Genomic DNA, 20,832 nt, shown 5'->3' with positions numbered 1-20,832 from the left:
CAAATAAAGTACATTACTGTAATGCCTCTGGTTCAAAAGCTTTAATAGGAATTTTAATTGCCAACCATTTCAACAGAGCATGTTCACAAACGATTTCAGGACACGGTGAACACGTATAAAGAATCACATCCTTCGGATATATGGGAATCTGTCTCATTTTTTTTTATGAGCATTGAGCATTAATACTTCCGAAAAGAGCATGGAGATTGAGCATGGCATTTTACAGTAACAATAGCACCACTGCAGCCGTGAATATCTTTGAAGTCCTACACAGTGATCAGTCATAAAAGGACAAACTTGGAGTATGTACATATGAGAGCGGGTGCAAAACATCATCCATGGCTTGACTACGTTAACACGAGATGGATGTCCATTTATAAATTACACTGCAGCCTCATACAGAACTCAGGCACGTTCAGCTGTTTTTCATGAAGAGAAAGCATGTTTTAAATACAATCAGAAGGCACCAGCATGTGAAAGGTATTCCGCGTATAAATATGTAGGCACAGTTTGCACATCCGTTAGCTTTGGTAGGGGGGTCATGTTTTAGTTTCGTTTAGTACACTCACGTCACTCGTGTTTTGTCAACATTCAAAAACATCGAGTGCGAGACCTAAGTTTCCATGGAGAGTAAACTGAGACCGAATAACACGACAGTGATATCAGTATAAATTCACAAATCTTTACAAAACAAGCAGTCATTCAAAATCAGAGATGCCGCACCCGACGTGAAAAATGAGCAACAAGCGGAAGAGAATCATCCCCTTCGACAGAGTAAGATGTGCCGAGCCTGGAAGGGTGTTACAAACAGGAGTTGTGCATCTCACAATGAGTTGCTTAAATGAAAAAAAAAAAAAAAAACAGGAAGCAGTTGTCAGGTGACAGGTGTGTGCCACATGGGGTGGAGGAGGACAGAGGTGTCGGGTGTGACGGTCGCCAATCGTGGCCAGGGGGGGGGGTTCAGTGGACATGAATGGGTCCCAGAGCCTAACAGCGCATGCCTTTCCTGCCCAGGAAGCGTAGGACTGCATAGTTATAGGTCGTTGCAATCACATAGAGGAACTAGCGACAGGAGAGGGAGAAAAAAAGGGAGAGAGAGGGGGAGGGAGTGAATGGGGAAATGGAGAGAGGGAGATGGATGGGTGACAGAGATCAAGAAAGTGATTCAATTACAGGCAGTACAGTTACTCTCCGAAGCTGCACTGTGCACTTCCAGAGTAGTATTTTTCAACCAAATGCATGGAGAGAGAACCAACCGGAAGACACTAGTTCAACTCACCAAGGCAAGGAGAGCCACCCCGGCACCAACAAATGCAGCTATATAATAGTCATAGGTGCCAAAGAACTGCAGAGACGAAACACGACACAATGTGTTTTGAACCATAGCTGCATGAGTAGATACTTCGTCAAAATAACATGACAGATGTGATAAAGAGGAGAACTACTTCACGAGTGTTTTTAATCAAAATGTTATTTTCCGTTGGTGTAAACGTGACAGACTGGAGGAAGTGTTCCTTCCTTCTCATGAGGTTTTCGAATACCATCCTGTCACCGTATTCTCTCTCACCTCGTTGGTTTTGCAGATCGAGGCTAGCGTCATTCCGCATGCCTTCCCGGGCATGGCGTTCCAAGGAAGGAGACCTGTTGAAAAGGTTATCTTAGAAATGTGAAACTGAATACCTCTCATTATACAACCATAGGCCTAGAAGAAAACACTCTGACGCTGATTGATGCAGCGTTACATCGGGGGCCGCCAATCATTTTTCCATTTGTCCTTTTCAATGAAATTGCAACCGGTTGCTTCTATTCTCTAACAATGTCACATTTGGTCTTACAATCCCCGAGAGCCAGACACAGACCCCGCATAGAGATGGAGATGGACAGTCTAAAGATTTACCTTAAGCCTTTAAACAAACAATACATTCCTCTCTTCAAAGACAAGAACGGTGTGTTCAATGGGGTCGAGTCTGGGAGCTATTCATCAACCGGTCTGTCACGAGGAAGAAGGATGACAGCCGTTAGATGTTCCTCTCACCGTACTGCCGGGCATCCATGCAGATCCAGCTGTGCTGGTTTATGCTCGGCGCGGTCTCTGCCAGGAGGTTGATGTTATGGCAGGTCTGTGCCATGTTGAAGAAGAAGAAGACAGGTATGGCCGCAAAGGCAAACACCGCCAGCCAGATGACAACCAGGATGTATGTCAGGACGAGGAACTGTGGGAGGAAGTAGTACGTTTATTTACACAAAGTTACAGGAAGTTAGGTTCAAGGAGAATGTTGGACTTGTACAGCAGTAAATGTCCCTGGTGACCTAATTATTGCAGAATAATCAGACATAGCATGTTTCCCTAACATAAAACGTATGTATAATGTGGAATGTGGAATAATGCTGTATAATTCATAGAAGATTACTGCAAAAATGCATCTTAATTCTGATTAAAGTATTAGCAATTGCTTCAACATTGAGAGCGAAAGGTTGTATACATGGATTCTGGAGACTTTCACGTGGTGACAAGTCATTAATTACTCTCACTGCTCCTTTTGACAGTTCAACCCCCAACTCAACCCCTACCTCCAGCCCCACCCCTATCCCTACTTTGAGTTCCACCCCTAAACCCAGCCCCTGCCCTCTCTCCACCCCATTGTCATCCCTACCCCAGCCCCATCCCTCGCCCCCACACCCAGGCCACCCCTGGCCCCAGCCCCTCCCCCACACCTAGCCCCACACCCAGGGCAACCCCTAGCCCCACACCCAGCTCCAGCTCTGCCCTCAGCCCCTCCCTCAGCCCTACCCTTCCCTCTCCTTCCTCACCGTCAAGCTGAGGCAGCGGCCACACCTAGTACTCCGGAACTCTCCGAAGGTCTGCTTCACGGCGCTCGTGGTGTAAAAACCCTCGGCCAGCAGCAGGATGCAGTAGAGGAAGAAGAATCCGGCCAGGCCGTAGATCACATACTGGAAGTACTTGATGCTGAAACATGAGGTCACAGGCAAGGAGAGGTCAAACCTCCCTATTCCATCCGGTATACAGTATAGGTTCAACAGCTTCCTGGACCTTGAGCTGCCTCTTTAGCGTTGGCAAGCTCCATCCATCCGCAGACACAAACCCAGACACAGACAAGGGAAAACAAGGAAGAACGGGATGGCAAAGGGGCACCACTCACAATGAGGCCATGACGGCGTAGTCTTGGATGTTGCGAGCGAAGTGCGTCTCGACCAGGACCTCGGTCTGAGCCAGAGCCTCGTGCCCGCAGCCACAGAACAGTGCGACGCCGGTAAAGCACAGTAGAGTCGCCACCAGGGACGGGTAAGGCACTGCCCCAAGGCAGCGGACACAGCAATCATAGCAACCTGAGGGGGCATAATATATAAACACACAAGCGGCACACACCGCACACACCAACACACAGCACATCTAAGCCCCGGTTGTGAACCCCCCCTCCTCCCTCCCTCCCTCCCTGGAATCCCTGTCTGTCACCCTCCTCGGGAACTATGGAGACGGCCCCCTCTCCTGCTGTAAATCCATCAACAGCCAATTAGTTCCATTTTAACAGGCATGAATGCAACAGAAAAAAATTAGGGCTCAAAGAAAATAGTGAAACCAAGAGCAGAGCAGAGTTTCTTCAGTCAATCTTCCATTCAAAACCAGCCGGCACTGACTTCACTGCAATCTCACACACTTCTTCTAGTGTAAGCTGTGCCGGTGAAGCAGTCAGCAAAACAGCCAGACAATTAAATAGCTGCATTTGGCAGGAATGGGAGAAAGAGAAAAACACCTAAGGCTTTGCAAAGCCAAGGCTGCCTGACCGGAAACATTTGTTGTTTTGGAAATCTTGTGTTCCGCGACAAACACTGTGATAGTGACAGTCTGCGAAACGGAACTGGAAAAACAGCTCTCTCTGTCCCCGGGTTTTCGCGTAAAAAGTTCCTCAGCTCTTGCCAGTAGCTCACAGCTCAGCCCCTTACTCCCTGTAGTCCAACCCTCTTTCACCACCGGCAACAGGCGTCACCAGGCTAGGAGAGAGAGAGCGTAGTGAACGGTGGGCTCCGGGGGGGGCTTGAGAAAGAGCCTTTCTTTGTGGCTCCAGACACAATGACCTTTGTCTTTGCCATGATCGGAGGAGAACAAAGGCCAGTGATGTCAACCAAACAAAGACCACCTCACACCACGAACGTACACACTCCTGGGGCTGCGCACACACACACACACACACACACACGCGCACTCATACACACACCCACTCACACAAACACATCAACAAGTTGTGGATGGTTTGCTGTTCACGGGTGTGTCCACCAACAGGATTCTCACAGTACCAGTGGTAATGTCACTCAGGCTAGCCCACAGTTACAGCTGGCTGGCTGGTACCAGCACTGGGTCTGCAGTCTGTGTTTGCAGGAGGGTGTTGATGTGTTCAAGGGTGGGTGGAAGCACGATGAATGGGAAGGGGAAAACTGAAACGTCTTCAGCAACAACAATCCGCTCATCAAAGTTGTATGATCTCCGAGATCCCGTTTGGGAATGGCAAACACTGTTGTGATCATGCATTATAAATGTCAGAGCTGCTCCAGTTCTCACAAACATGCAAAACATGTGGTTATACAACACCTATGTGATTCTGTTAAGGAGGAAATGAAGTCAACAAATTGCCATTTGTCAACAGCAAAACATGTCAGGTTGTTTGTTGACTGCAAACACCCATGCCGCAGCTGTGCTCCACAAAAGAGTTATCTCATTAGTTAAGTGTGCAACAAAAAACAAACAGAAAAGGTCCTTACTGGAATGCAATGGATGCATCCATTAAGGTCTCTGACCACTTCTGAACAGGGAATTACAGCTGACACGTATACAATGGCTAGCGGATTTAATTTGCCGCCAAATTCAAATCATGTAGATGGTACAAAGGATTTATGCAAATGTACTAATTATGCTTGCAACAAGTGTGGGAGTGTGAGAGCCTTTGACTTTATCGACCTTGCATGACCCCTTTCTGGCAGGCACCGGTGGTCATCTGTCCCTCAGAACCACTCTGGCCTCAGTCTTCCTTTAACTCATTATTCCACAATGATTTGTCTTCATAGGACAGTTATTTTATTTATTTCTTGTATTTATTTATTTTTTACTCATCTAAACTCTTTGCCCATTCTTTTTTTTTTTATGAGTCCAATTTTTGACTTAATATTTACAGACTTGAGGATGGAATTTTGATTGGAATGGAGTTTTGTTGAAAATAATCCAAATTGAATGACATAATTGGTGTAATTTTGTGTCCTATGTGGGCAGACGTCCAATGGTGTCCACTGAGTTAACCAAAATAAACAGATCACCAACAGGTAGACAGAAGAGCATGAACCAATAAAAAAGTTTGAAAATAATTTCAAACGTCCAGTTTGCAATGCACCCAAGAACCAAAAAAAGCTGCACAATAACTCAACAATGCATGTCATTTTACCAAAAATAAATAACTCAAAGTAGGTTAAAGAGATTCAAACAAGATATAAGGTCTTTATCATATCAATAAGTCAATGCCACAACAACTGAAAATTCAAAACATCTTATAAGCACTCACCCATGTCCCGACAGAAGTTAGTTTTTTGGGGGAAGTTTTAGATGGTGGCTTTGTGACTCTGATATGGGGATATGAGAAGTTATTCTCCACCACTGCTATATGAATCTGACTCGGGCTTTTGTCTCCTCAACAATAGACAGACCCCCAGCTCCTGCAGCCACATCTTAAAGACACAAAGTCCCTTTTCAGACACCAACCATCGTATATGCAGCCCTGGGTTCAGCGCTGAGGACAGCGCAGGGGTGAGACACCCTAAAAACAGAATCCCACTTGTTATCCAATCCAACAACAGGAGTTGCATTTCAGTCAACTGTATTTCCAGTCACACCAGACGGCAAAAAAATGACCCCGGTGATTTTTTTTCACAAGACGTCAGAGCCGGCCAGTCATCAACATGTCTTCATTCATGACCCCCACGCACTTGTTATGTTATCCACTGTAGTGGACGGCAGCCATGCAGACTCCGTGGTCATCGTTCACAAAATATATGGCTGTTTAAACGAGACATCCCTCCACAGCTTATGAAGATCCCAAGACACACACTCAGACGATATCTTTGGCCTTGGATTTTATCTCTTAAATGTGAACGTGAGAAACGGTCCCGTTCCTGTGATTTATTTGCTCCTAATCCAACGGACTGCACATTGCACACGTGCTCATATATTCTGGGTATCTGCCAGTGGCGTGCACCAGAGCCGTGACTACAGTACAGTATGTGGGCCGTCGGGCAGTCCATTAGCTTGGAGTAGCCAGGCTAAATATGGCTTGTGTGTGCGTGTACGCTACGCTTCCTGTCTGCACTCAACGCACGCCACACGAGCAGGCTCTACAAGGCGCCTGGAGCTCCCCGGTGCAGCGTTTTTCACACACAAAGTGACATGAAGAAACACACAGACGTAAGAAAAAAAAAGAAAAGAGAGGACGAAAAAGCCAGGGACATGGACATGGGACAGGGAGAGAGGTTGATGAAGTCGACTAACAAGGGGACATTGAGGGCTGGGTTTAGCAGCTGCCCTCCCTCCATCCCTCCCTCCTTCCCACCCGCCTTCCCTCCCTCCTTCCCACCCGCCTTCCCTCCCCTCGCCCCTGACCCAGTTGATGTCAAAGCCTGGGCCCACACAATGCAGCCAGTGTGCCCACTGGACCAAACACGGCACTGTCCTTTTTTGGATCACCCCTGTACCCCTCTGTCGTTGTCACATTTCCCTTTATAGCTCTGGATGAAGACATCGGCGAAACATTTTTTCGGAGACACCGTCTCACACTGCTGGGATCTCAATGTGCTCTTACTGTAATGCGACATCCATCTTGGGTCGTTTAGTCATGCCTACTGTTGTTTTCTCCTGCGAATCAAATTGGTCTGATTCAACCGATGGTGGGAATTTCAAATTAAACAAAATGACAAGTCAGTTCCAAAAATCTTTAATAATCAGCTGAATAGACTGAATAGCAATATTAGTGATGTAACAGCATCATAAACATACTTTTTTTCCCAGAAGGAGGTGAGTTCTCCGAGAATGCAACTGTAGACAAAAGACAAACTTGAACCCCCCCAAAAACCTTCCTAATGCTTTAAAGCCTTTCTTTATATGGGATGAAATCGGCTTCATTCTCTGCACATAATGTAAAACTTCTCCCACGACAGACTCAGGTAGTTCAATCTGACAATTACAATATACTTACAGTGATCTCTCTGAGAACCTTATTTATATAGTATATTCATATGAACAAAAACAATCAAAAAGTGCTGGTCTAAGTTTATTCGGTAAAAACAAGCAAGCCAATGGAATCATACTGTATCGGTTGTTAGAGGAGAGCCATCCTAAGCTATTATTTTTTTCAGTAAAAAGCAAAAGTCTTACAACATGATAAGCAAAATAAGACAGTCAACATAAAAAACAATAGAATTACTTAGACAGACAACCATAGATCGGAGTTACACCACTAAACATGAGGAAACCTTAATCGTCAAACAAATATAAACAAATGCGTTACCAATTTACACTTTTACATTACACTGTTGAGTGTAACTGCGGACACACACACGCGCTCACACACATGCTCACACACACACGCTCACACACACACGCTCACACACACACGCTCACACACACATGCACACACACACACACACAGTATACGTACAGCACATACACACATATTCATTATACTGTATATAGGGATGATATATTGTGCATATTCAATAGAAATATTGTGGATGAATTTTTAACTTTTACTACAAATTGTTAGCAATGTTATAGTGAAAGTCCAATTCATCGCAGTCAAAGTAACATAGCAGTTCTCTAAGCAGAGCATGTTACAATAACAAGCCATTCTTAAGTCAGTAAGTAAAAAATAGCTTTTTTAAGTAGGATATCATGAGGAGTATGTATAAAATAGCTTAATAACACTGATATTCCACTGTTCATAAACGTCTCCTTGATCAGAGAGGATGATTCAGTCCAAATGTCACTTATTCCACACATTAAGAGTTGAAGATCAAAACATAGATTACAGTAAGAAAAAGCTTCCCATACAAATCCAACTGTACAAACATGTTGCTGAGGTCTTACAATAGAAAGTTTGAGGAAAAAAAAGCAATGTAACCCTCTATAGACAGGTATGGGAAATAAAAAGCACTTTTTTTTATCATTTAACAGCTTCACAAAGGCTTTTTGAGATGATTGTTAGAAAGTGACACCACTTGCTGACCTCCAGCTACGAGGGAGCTAAGGCAGTGTTGTGTCGGCGGTTTGGTTCCGCACCCATGGACCCCGGCGAAGCTTGCAGAATGATCGCGGCTCTTGCAGTGTGAACAATAATTCAAAACAAGTCTTTTCATTCACACGATCCCAACAACCGCTTGGCTTTCATTCGTTATCTACTGTACACCTCTTCCGACTCGAAATCTGCGTCTCTAATCCCAGACCAGGCCAGGCCAGGTCAGGCCAGGTCAGGGCAGGGCAGGCTATACCCGTGTTGTGGAGTGGGAATGGGGCAGACCAGTGGAATTGTAGCCTGCTGGGAAGGTGCTGTAGGGGTGCATGTTGGGGAGCCCCATGAGGGAGTTGGGGATCATGGTGATATTGTTGGGGGTCATGAGGGGGATGTCGTCGGGCGAACGGCGCAGGGTGAGGGTGTAATCCATGTTGGGCGAGAGGTGCAGGGGGTCGTGGTGGGCGTCGCACGGGCTCATCTGGTTGGCCTGGTTCATCTGGTGGGACAGGCTCTCGTCGACGGTGGTGGCGTGGCTGACGTCGTTGCCGTTGCCCTGGCGCTGCGGGCTGGCCTGGTGCGGGCCGTCCTGCCGGCTGCGCTTGTCCTTGCGGTAGTAGAGGGCGGCGAACGCCAGCACGTTGAGGAAGAGGAGGGAGGCGCCCACGGCGATGGTGACGCTCAGCTCCGTGGAGTAGTCCCGGGGGTTGGCCACGATCATGGGGCCCTGCTCCTCCCCGGCCTCGCCGTCGCTGCTGTGGGCCGTGGACACCGGGGGCCGCTTGGTGCCCGAGGGCCGAGTCTTGCCGTTGGACTGCGTGGTGTCCAAGGGGGTCACCTTGGTGGTGGTGGAGGTGTAGTGGAACATGTCGTGGAGGTTGTAAAGGTGGGGCACCAGGTGTTTCCAGAAGGCCACCTTGGTGGCGCGGTAGTGGTCTCGGATGCGAGGCTTCAGGCCGATGTGCAGGTACAGCTGGTCGTGGGGGTCATACTTGGACCAGGCCACCTCCTCAAAGCGGTTGGCCTTGGTGTGGATGAACTTCGTATCTTGCGGCACTGGCTTGTTGGGGTCACTACACACAAACGATAAAGAGCTAGGGGTCAATTACCAGCCGCACGTCATCGAACACAGAGTCGGTATTTGACTCCAAAACGGATCCTAGCAAATATTCAAGGCCGATATGTGAAGGGAACATCGCTTATGTCATACTCTGACTGCACATAATGAGATTAGATGGCAGGTTAATTAAAAGTCAAGCAATCAGCTTGTGGATCGTGCAAATCAATCCCATATGTAAGACAAGGATGTCATTTCACTGTCTTTCCTCAAGGGCTCAGCATTCCCTTCATATTACCTTAATCTACCCCAACCCCATTCATCCGCGGGCCTGTTTCCTCAGGTACTCTACCATTCCACCATTGTTAGTGCTTTTCGAGCGACATTCAGAGGTTATTGTGTGTGACATCAGCAAGAGAGGCTGAGAGGGTTCATTGTAAACCGCGTGTCTCTGCAAAACCACATCCTGTGTCTCTGTCCCTGTTAATCAGGCGGTAATAGGGACGAAGCTAAACGAGAGTGCAGCGCCTAGACCTCGCTATTGTGCGCGTCCCACATTGTTTGAATCCATTACCCTTTCAATAAGCCCTCCATTTTCCATTTAACATCAGAAAGCATCAGTAATGTAAGCTGTCAGACTACTGCAAAGTATGAATACGTCTTCTGCCATGAAAGTCATTATCACAGCAAGACAAAAATGAGAAACCAGGCAGCTAGTGCGCTCGTAGATTTGTACTCACCCACTCTTGGCGAAATTGGTCCAATAGGTCATGACGACAGCGCTGAGCATGATGTCGTTCCTGGAGAAGTTGCAGGGGAACAGGTCGGTGGGGCCCACCATGGGGACGCCGAACACGTAGGGCACCTCGTCGCCGTGGGCCGAGTCCGACCACACAGGCTTCATCAGGCTCTGGCAGTGGTGGTAGAAGGCGTAGAAGTAGGTGGGCGAGCCGTAGCGGGCGTGGAGGTCCGCCGTCACCACCGATGGCTCCACCCACTGGTGGTCGGTGAACAGGGCCACCAGGGTCTTCCTTCGGGTCTCGGGGTTGTCGCGGTCGGCCCAGTCCGTGTACATGAACTTGATGGTCTCCCTCAGGGTGTCTTTGCCCTCCGGGTAGCCGTACAGGCTGTCCACGAAGTCCGACACGGCAAAGTCAAAGTCGTTGCCGGACACGCCGTCCTCCAGGTCCACGACGTTCTCCACGAACCTCAAACCTTCGCCCTGGTTGACACCCAGCATGATGTCGTAGTTGAGGAACTCGCCCTGCTCCATGAGGATCTCGGGGTCGTCGGGGATGACGTCGCCGTCGATGACAGGGCCGAAGGCGACATGGTAGCGTGCCGGCTGGATGTCCTGCTCCACCAGCTCCCTGGCGGTCTTCTTCTGCAGACAGGCCACCATGTCCAGGGTGTCGAGCACGTTGCAGCCCACCCTCTCAGCCAGATGGCGCGTGTATTTTACTGGCTGGTAGTTGACAGCCCAGCTGGACAGGGCTGAGCCACTCTGGATGATGGCTCTATGAAACAGGCCTGGAAATAACACAGATACACACATACAGTTCTCACACCTTTCCGGTTTGGAGGATGACTTATGAGCTAAATAGCTACGAGCTACCGAAAATATCTCTGTCTTAAGACTCTAATTCATGTGTATTTTATTCAAAACAACTACTACAGTCTATATCTGTATATACACATCTCCAGGCAACTAAGCGACGGTGTTCGATCTTGGTGCCGTGAACCTTTTTCTCTCTCGACTTTTCAGGTTGTTTTTTTTTCACAGTAATCGCGCGTCCAACACTTTCACATCCACCATCTTGAGAAGAAAAAAAGCAAGACCGGTGGACAGGCGAACAAACACTGACAGGAACCCCGCTCCGAAAATCAATACCACATCAAGACAGTGTGAGTAGGTGTGTGTGATAACAGCCAAGCCTCATGCGAGGAAGCGCACTACACGGCTGGTCGCCGGCGGCGGCTCTCCTTCATAGTCACATCTTCAGGGACACTTCCAATTCAGAGTACTTGGGGGGGGAGGAGCAGCCATTTTCATTTAGCGGGGCAAACACGTTGCTGTATTTTTTCAATCCAGTCAGACCAAGCAGTGTGTCTAGATGTCTATCAGAGAGTGTCAGGGGACGTACGTTGACTCGGAGTCGATGAGGAGCCTTCCAGCTTCCAGAACATACCGTGCATCCGCAAGTTCAGCCGGACATGTCTGGAAAACTAAGTCCCAGCTCCATAGTACCGCACTCAATTATGTGATCCTTTCCTTTGATTGTGTTTTGTGATTATCTTTCATAATTCACTGATATCCCTGTCCTGTTATCTGGTTGCAATTGTATCAAGCCTAATTTGGCCAGCAGGGACTGTATTCACCCAGGCATAAGAATGTAATCTATTTTTTAAGCATTGTCCAAAAGAGCCCTTTTTTGCTTGTGCGTCCTATGGGATACTAGATTGGATGTATCTGATAACGCCTAATTTAGATGTATGTGTTATTCGAGTGTGGATGTATCGAGTTGGCACCACTCCGAATGTTGAAGCTTGCCTGGACTTGGGATCGGATGTAATAAAGGACTGATTGATTGGAGCTGGGGCAGAGGATGTTATGTATGTGTGTTGGTTACGGTGTGTGTATGTGTGTGTGTGTGTGTGTGTGTGTGTGTGTGTGTGTGTGTGCGTGCGAGAGAGATAGATAGAGATGAAAGAGTGAGACGATGTGACAGAAAGAGAGGAAAAGAAAGAGAAACAGACTTGTAAAAACACAGGTTAACAGAGAACACCGTCATTGTCCCACCCTTAGTGCCCTTGCTTAAATCATTCCAAAATGGGTTCATTAATTCAAAAACCTCCTTGGAATTTCCCTGACATGATATCTTTACAAGGACAGCTAGGACAACCAGGTCAAAAGAAGTCAATAGACATTCATATTGACAAATCCATCCACGCATAATCTACACACATGGAGATGTATAGCTGTGCGTGGAGTTAAATTGATAGGCAGTTCAATGCCATATACTCTTTTGAATTTATAGGCATTCCTGTTTAAGGGGTTTACTCTTAAAGAGGCAAAGCTTTTACGTTGATTAGATTCAGGAGAGAAGAACAATAGCCATCACTTAACTATACCACAGCTCCCTCTCCTATACTTTCATATCCCAGCACTCCTGTCTACATGAAGAATCGCATGGAGAAGAGAAGTACTCGACACAAGAGGATGGATCCTGGTAAAAACCTCCAACTCATGTCAGATTTGGCTTAAACACTGGTGCCAGAATTGCCTTAATACAACAACAAAAAAGCACAACCTATGGGATGGCATTAAGATTCACACGGCCGAACACAGGTAGATTTCTATATCCATAAATAATTCCACTGTCTTCAAGCAAGACTAGATAGGGGAACTATATATAAATACATACAGATATAGCGATGCCCTTGATGTATAAGATATAATATAAGAGACGCGATCTTAAGATACACAGAGGAGCTGCAGGCTGATGAATCACAGTGCGCCTGTTCACCAAGGCACGTAACTCGTGCTTATAAAGGCCGTCCTGGTTTTCCCCTTCGACGAGCATCCTGCCGACGCCCCTTCCCCCTCCAGGTGGTCTCTTACCCTCTGAGTGGTGGGACAGCGTGAGCAGGCTGACGCACGAGGCTCCGATCCCGGACCCGAAGACGGTGATGCGACCCGGGTCCCCGCCGAAATAGCCAATGTTCTTACTGATCCAACGCAGGGCCTGGATCTGGTCCAGAAGTCCATAGTTCCCTTTGGCCGCCTGGTCACCTGTGCTGAGGAACCCTGTCACATGGCCACGAGGAGAGGAATTAGCTCGAGGTAATAGAGATGAATTTACGTTTTTTTTTTTTTTTTTTTGTGACATTTCCCTGCACGGAAAAGGGTGGGCTGGATTCTAAACCCTCGGTTTCTCTCTTCAACACCACTGAACCTCCTCGTGGGGACACTGTCTCCGTGGTTTCCTCACTTTCAACCTTTTCCGTGCTCAATTCTAATGTGTCGGAGCAGGCTGCCTTGGAAGAGAGCCAGAAGGGCAGCAGTATCAATCACAAAGAGGTGGAGTGCACGGAGGTGGATGTGGGGGGGGGGGGGGGGTGGCAGGCCCTCTCCGCCCCTCACACACAGATAGATGGAGTGTTACAGCAGTGATGTCACTCCGACAAGAAAGACTCCCCGACCTTGGCTGTGACTCCTGTATCTCTCCTTATTTAAATCAGCCTTTCAGGGCTTGCCAGAAGCAGTCTCTTTTCAGGTTAGATAAATGGACATCGAGGAAGATAAACGGTCATTGATACAGTATTTGGAGCGCCACAAAAACAGCTTGTGCACCTAGGAGAAGGTTGATGGATAGTTTCACCTCTTGTCCTCTGAGAATAATACGTTTTTTTGCTTATCTCATCTGGATCACCCCACACGTAACCCTCAAGACACAGGACCTCACCTAATATGACTAGGCTGAAAGTACAGTGATATACATACAGCAACAGCTTATACCACATTAAACGAAGAAGAAATCTAGTAGGGAAAAACAAATAACGAATGATCGCGGACTAAACTGAAATCGCCCAAGACAGAACTTCCTCCCTCGCACCCAGAGATGGCTAAAAGAAGTTCACGTCACCTAGCACGCCAACCCTGTAGTTGAGAGTGATGACGATGACATTCCCGTAACTCGCCAGCACGCTGCCGTCGATCATGTTTCCCGTGCCCTCCATGTAGGACCCTCCGTGGATGTAGACCATCACAGGCCTGGCTTCGGCGTCCCTGATGTCTGGCGAAAGTCAGAACAGACACTGTGTACAACAATTACTGACAGGCAACGTAAGGACACCCCGGGGTCAGAAAACTGGTCTACTGCGCTGTTGACAGCGTTCAAGACCGAAACCAAGGTAACAACATTGATATTAGCAGATGTGCTTAGGCTGAGTGATAGAGGCTGTGAAGCACCAATGGAAAGACAATGACAAAGCAGAGATCCTCATCATAGAGGCCGCCACAACTCTACGCGATCTCATTTGTCAACACGAGGCAGGCTCATACCACTCGACCGAGCTTGCTTCTTCTAGGCCGCTTTTAAAATAACAGTTCTCCTATCATCAAGTGTGGCAAAGTAGTGATTCATACCATACAAATGTAAAAATTATGATTATGTATTGTGATTATTGTCTGGTTATTATTCGGATTGGACATGAGGGGGTATCGTCTTTACAAAACATTAACATGCTTTTTAGTGACAGAATTAAAGTACACAAGTCTTTATATGCATGGGCCATACATATACTATACCTTATATTTAAAAGCAATCTTAACCCTCTGAAAAGGATTATAATACACATCCTAAACTGTGAGATAAGAGGAGGTTGTGTGCAATCTATCATGTGATCTTGCATTGAAATATGGTCATTCTTAGAGGTGAGATGAGAAATGGCACACCTATATTTGTCTTCAGGGAGACCATCAGGGGCAGTCCTTAGTGTCTTAAAAACAAAAATGACACAAAAAAACACTAAATATTGAATGGTTGGACTTGACCAATAGGTGCTTTTATAGCTACATCACTTCCTGCAGCACATACTGTCCTTGACTGATGTGATTCACGTGCTCTCTGAATTTAGTGTGGAAGATATAAATGCAATTCTGTGGAAAGAGTGCATAAAAAATCAAAAAGAAGAGAGAGAAAAAATAAGAATTCATGCATTAAACTTTCAGCACCCAAAAATACCTTCAGCCTTATCACTGTCATGATGAGAGAAATCCGCTCCATGACTCTTGCTTTGGCTCCCTAGGGTTCACATGAAGGAGAAAAAACAGAGGACAGGAGAATTCAAAAAAAGCATGACTGACCAAGGAAAGAAGATTGAAATAGCGAACTCGCCTCCAAAGGTCAGTCAAAAAAAGGACATTAGTCTAAAAAACCCGAGACCACCAACAGAGAGGAAAGTATTTTCCCTTGAGATTCCTCTCCTGATAAAAAAAAAAAGGTGTGTTATTGTGTGGACACAAATTGTGACATATTGTGTCACACAATATGTAGCTGCATATGTTATGTTCTTTTATGTATGACCCTCCGATAAAAACCTAAAACTGTGTACAAATAAATGGGTTCCTGGAAGAAACACGTGATGGGGATATGTTGTTGTGTTAATGAGAATACTCCCGGATAGATTACCAAAAGATCTTTAACATCCATCTACACGCAGACACATACACACAACACTCGCAGACATTCATCTTAGCAGAGTTCATTAGTCTCCAAGATAGATAGTTGCAGGGTTCTTGGTTTTGAAGTGGATTGGAGTCACTCGCTGCTCTCTTCGAGACTCCTTTGGTTAGCTCACTGTACATACCTTCTCCTCTACACACTTTCTTGTTGGGTTTTCTGGCACATTCCATGGATATTCTTTGGACTGAAAAATGAATGGAAGACTACGAAATAACAATGAGCTGTAGAAGATCGCAGATGCATGCAAAGCGCTCAACTGCCCAAAACCCTAGTCTGATTTGCATCACCGCAGGACAGTCAATGGTGTGCGGTTAGAAATATTCATGACTTCAAATCATAACCATAATGGATAAACAATGCTGCACACAGTTAATTCTTACGTGCACACTGTGTGTGTGAGCCGTTGTGTTTAACACTGAGCAAAGAGAACGTGTTAATAAATCACAAGGGTTTCATAAGAAATACAGCATATCTGTATTTGTCCAGTAAATACTAATTACAGCATTACAGCAGTTCAACTTTCTGTAACTCACAGAGGTTTGGGGCTCAAATTGTGAATTTAATGTGCAGATGAATAAATATTTCACATACTGTAACTAACAAATATCTCTCTGATTGACTACACCAACCCTATTGACTCATTCACAGTGGTAGGGATATTGAATGAAAACCATGCTGGGGCAATGTTGCCACTGTTCTATGGTTTTTGAATTCGAAGGTGAATTGCATGTTTTTTCCTTTTCTCACAGAGCTTAAGACAAGAACACAAGTGACACAGGTGACGAGATGATGATGTGCCTGACATGACAAATCAACTGGTGATGGCACAAATGACACAAACAATGACAACTGCACATGCTCTCAAAACAGGATGATCGCAAAATGACAGCAAGGCTGATACAGTGGTCATAAGAAAGATCCGGAACGGTCATTCTGTCCGTTCACCGACCGCCCGACTCACCCTCCACCGTCGGGACATAGATGTTCAAAAACAAGCAGTCTTCGCTCTGATCCTGAATGTACGTTGCCACAAAGTCCAGGTTGTAGGTGAACCATATGGGCATCATGATCTCGGGGACGGTGTTGCGGATATTCTGCGGGCACACGGGCATGAACTGAGTGGCGTTCTTGATCCCCGACCAGGAGGAAGGCTGGTCCGGGGGCATGAAGCGTTTCTCCCCGAGGGGGGGCGCTGCATACGGCACCCCCAGGTACTGGTCCACAGGCCCCAGAACCTCACCAGGCACCGCAACCCTCCGGCCCCTCAGTTTCCCATACTGGGTGTTCACCGTCGGGTTGAAGTTTTGGCTTGTTGCCTGCGTGAGAGGCCAGTAAGAGCATAAAATCCACCATATAAGACCGCAGCGCGCGATGGATGCAGCTCCTCTCCGACATGATCGGTGTGTAGGCAACAGATGGTGTCTGAACACGGCCCGCCACATGGTGTGGGCAAGCGAGTGCACCCGTCCTGCACAGCACCGAAATCACACTCTAGAGTCAACCCCTTCTGACCTAGCTTTTCCTGTCAACCAGACATCGTCGGTTCTTGTCGGCACTCGGCTCCAAGGGTTAACACAAACAAATACACCAAAGACAGGTTCTCAATCATTTCCTGCTCCAAGTTTCATCGCGGGTATTCTCAGACCTGGGAACAAGAGAGGGGCATAGTGTTAGTGCACGGTAAGAAAATAACGGTTCTCAAGTGTCGGTTGCCATTCTACCTGGGTGTGCAGCAGGCCTATTGACATTCACAACTAGACTAGTATGTTGCCCGGTTACTTGAAAACTGGGTCTTCTAAATATATACAGCAGTTCTAGAGTAGCCCATCCTGCTTATGCTTACACGGAAGATTTGCTCCCAAATCCAACCCACTCAAGCATTCAAAATAGCAAACTCCAGGGAATGTTTGAACAAAGCACAACAACAGTGGTTCTTTCTGTGGTTTAGCAACACAGTGTTAGCCTCCTGGATATCCCTATGACACGCAATTGTCTTGAATAGTCTTTAGTATTGAATAAGGACTTATTCCTCCAATTGACTGGAAAAGGCCGGCATAAGCAATATCCCGTACGCAGTCGATTTAAATGACAACACCTCCTCATGACTGTAGTGTGGGCAGGATTACTACGGGGAGGAGATAGGAGGAATCTGAAAAAACCATCTGCAATGATGTAGGCGGAATGCTGTGTACTGTATGGTGCAACGCATCTGAGGTTTAACACAAGGCCTGTCCGTAAGGCCTGCAGATCAGTTTTAATGCTGAGGATTGGGAAGTCGTTTGATTGAGAATTCCTGTACGAACTGGAGGTGTATGCTCAAAACAATAACTGGGGGGGGGGGGGGGGGGGATGGAGGGGGGGGACGCTTTATATTGAAGTGTTCAACAACTCAACAGCCTCATGGTCCCAAGGCTGGACCTGTATGGCTGATAGGGTTATAAAAACGAAATAAAGTCAAACTATAATAGAAGCAGGAGCCTTGATGCCCAGGGCAAGATAAACTCACACTCATAATAACCCTCCTAGGTCATCAGGCTCAATACTTGTTTGTCAATATGTGTGACTTGAAGAACAAGGCAGGAACAAGCTTGTTCCCCTAAATCAATTTCCTGAGCGGTTATTGATGTGCATAGACCTGCGTACAGAAGCAGCCAAGAGCTTCTCTCTCCCTCTGAAACCAGCAGTATAGGCCTACAATATATTGATTATCTCAAGTAACACATTTCCAAGTCCTCAAAGTCTTGGATGTCATGATCTCTGCTATAGTATCTGGTGAATCAAAAAAAAAATGTAACCTATAGGCCTACGTTTAATTAAAATAACCCAATCATTGGAACATTGTCGAAAACAATGAATGTGGATACTTTATCTGGTAAAAAAAAAAAAACGAGCCATGCACCAAAATACATAGCCCATTAAGTCTCGTTGTGATATAAAAGAATGTAGAATTAAGTCCTAAGTGGGTCGAACATTCTTCATGTCATTTATCTGGAGTCGAGGCAAGCGGGCGAGGTGTACTCCCTGAACACACAGGATTGTGTTTAGACCAGCAGGGGAGACGGAGGAGACTTAGACGAGACATGAATACGAATAGCGTCTCTTACGGAGGTGCAATGCTGTGGCAACATCTGATGCGTAGGCCTAGATGCGGTGTGCGTTAATTAGAAATACAAACACATTAGCCTACCGCTGGTTTCATCTCTATTGAAAAAAGCACACAACTTCAAAACGATAAGCCAAAGGCATAAAATAACCTACAGCAACGGAATTATGCACTGGCCTGTGGTTTTTCAGCACTCTAGAAACTAGGCTGTTTGATTTTGAAGATATGACCATTTCTTGGGGAGTGCATCCTAGCAACCACCAGTAATATCATGAGCGTACATGCTTACATTTTGGATAAGCGTAAATGATGGTCGTAAACAAAATCTGTAGAAATGTCCAAAGTTAACCCCACAACAGGTGTGTAATAAGAAAACTATTTTATGAGCTATAACTTCCCAGTATAAGCTAGCCTACAATGGTCATGAAAATTACAATATTTATTTATTTAAATACTATCAAGCATATCTGCGGGTACCAACCTTGATTATGAGGTCGTTATTTAGGCGACAGGCCTACAATTAGGCTATATCTGATGATCAGCGCGTGTCAGCAAGCAATCATAACCTCAATGGGAAGAATCAATCCAATTCCGTGACAGACAGATACAATATGTTTCCTTCATTGGGATGGATGCCGAATCCGAATGTCTGACGTCTTGCTCAAGGTAGCCCGTGACCATTGTAGAGATCGGCCCTGGATAAATGATAAGGGATTGCAGTGCGTAAATTAGACCTCGCACTTAAGACATACAAGGTGGTAGGCAACACTAAAATCGGCGCCTTTCAAAATAATTGGCGTTAATCCACCAGTATATCTTGATTTGGTAGTCTACAACTTATTTAATAGCATGTATAGTCTAGTGCATGTAGGCTACTTCAAAGGCGATAAGATAATAATGTCACAGAGCACCTCTCTTTGAAGGTGAGCTGGTACAATTGAATAGCCGGCGACATAGGCAACGATGCGTTCAAATCTCAGAGTGGAAATTTGACAGGAATCCAAACGTTCACACAAAAGACACAGCCACAACCCAACCTCTCCAAATAAATGCGATAAAAGAGAAAACGTTAGAGCTTTCACCCCCAAAAATTCCAACAGCGAAAATAGCCAAATGACAGCCTACATTTGGCTCCACCACATTCACTCATACAACAAAGCACGATTAAACCGCGGGGAATGAGAAGCGAACGTGAAAAGGCAAGTTTTGATAAATCTGGCAAAACCTTCTCGTGGAATAGATGTTCAAATAGAATTTCGACTCACCTGCTTACAGATGGGCTACTAGACCATACCCGGCATCACTCCTCTGCATATCGTGTACTTTTCAGGGAAATTATTTCCACATTGCTGTTTGTTCCTTAATCCAACAGAAACACTATTTTTTTCTCACATATTCATGTTTTCCTCCTTGATTAAAATTAATATCTTAGCTCGCGCGGTCTGTGCACGCACTGCGCGTTCACGACGGCAAGGTCAGGAGCGCCCACTGCCGAGCGCGTTTCTAGGCAACCGTGGGATACGCGTGATCTGAAAAACAGGCAGAAAATAAGTAAAATGAAGCTGATTTAGCTCGCTCACTGTGGTCTTCAGGTTTCTCTTCGGTTTCACGATCGCTTACTAGCCTACCTATGGACCGCTACTTTACATAACCTCGAATATACATTTCTGAACCGTTTAAACTATGGGCTAAGCGCCAGCATTTATCAAACTCATAGTAATCTATGATTGGCCTGGAGTTATGTCAAAATACTGTGTATTTCTTTGTATTAAATCCATTTATCATCAAATGAAATGTATTTAGAACAAAACAAAACACTAGAAGCAGTCCTTGGTGCATTTGAGTAATAGAGAGTGACTCATTGTACAAATTGAAATGCAAATTGTGCACGTGTGATTAGAATTCCATGCTTGTATGCCCATTGATGCTTGAATGTTGGTTCATTTATTCAAATGATCTAACAGGCAAAATCCAAATGGGTAACAATCATTTCGAGTTACTGTACTTGCTTTATAAACTTACAAGTTTAACTTGAGGAAAGGCAGAGCATTGTAACCCTTGCATAAGGTTATCATGAATTCTATATCCATCATCTCGTTATTTTCAGCCATAAACCGCCAAAACACCCTGCGGTGCTATTGA

General features: G+C 45.9%; 2 protein-coding genes across 5 annotated transcripts; both read right to left on the bottom strand.

The window, feature by feature from the left end:
- Positions 1 to 26: 26 nt before the first annotated feature.
- Positions 27 to 5,691, bottom strand: plp1b (proteolipid protein 1b). Of its 4 annotated transcripts, none has more exons than XM_084684091.1 (7): positions 5,568 to 5,691; positions 3,162 to 3,348; positions 2,812 to 2,968; positions 2,036 to 2,213; positions 1,568 to 1,641; positions 1,280 to 1,345; positions 27 to 1,062 (listed from the first exon to the last, which is right to left on the bottom strand). In XM_084684091.1, the coding sequence occupies exons 1-7, from the start codon at positions 5,569 to 5,571 to the stop codon at positions 988 to 990; spliced, it is 741 nt and encodes a 246-aa protein (XP_084540217.1). In that variant the 5' UTR covers positions 5,572 to 5,691; the 3' UTR covers positions 27 to 987. The 4 variants fall into 4 exon arrangements, with proteins under 4 accessions (XP_084540217.1, XP_084540216.1, XP_084540215.1 ...); XM_084684090.1 differs by lacking the exon at positions 5,568 to 5,691 and adding an exon at positions 3,774 to 4,199; XM_084684089.1 differs by lacking the exon at positions 5,568 to 5,691 and having other exon boundaries at positions 3,162 to 3,437.
- Positions 5,692 to 6,982: 1,291 nt separating this feature from the next.
- LOC146246151 (neuroligin-3-like) lies at positions 6,983 to 20,172 on the bottom strand. The gene is made up of 8 exons (XM_084683595.1): positions 19,956 to 20,172; positions 19,172 to 19,385; positions 16,549 to 17,232; positions 15,087 to 15,146; positions 13,986 to 14,135; positions 12,962 to 13,147; positions 10,080 to 10,869; positions 6,983 to 9,355 (listed from the first exon to the last, which is right to left on the bottom strand). Exons 3-8 carry the CDS (start codon positions 17,027 to 17,029, stop codon positions 8,536 to 8,538), a joined length of 2,487 nt encoding a protein of 828 aa, XP_084539721.1. The 5' UTR covers positions 17,030 to 17,232; positions 19,172 to 19,385; positions 19,956 to 20,172; the 3' UTR covers positions 6,983 to 8,535.
- Between the last annotated feature and the right edge of the window lie 660 nt (positions 20,173 to 20,832).

Source organism: Hypomesus nipponensis, chromosome 20 (genome assembly GCF_054491055.1).
Source record: "Hypomesus nipponensis isolate SF chromosome 20, ASM5449105v1, whole genome shotgun sequence".
Lineage (NCBI taxonomy): Eukaryota > Metazoa > Chordata > Actinopteri > Osmeriformes > Osmeridae > Hypomesus > Hypomesus nipponensis.
This window is presented reverse-complemented; position numbering and strand designations above follow the sequence as displayed.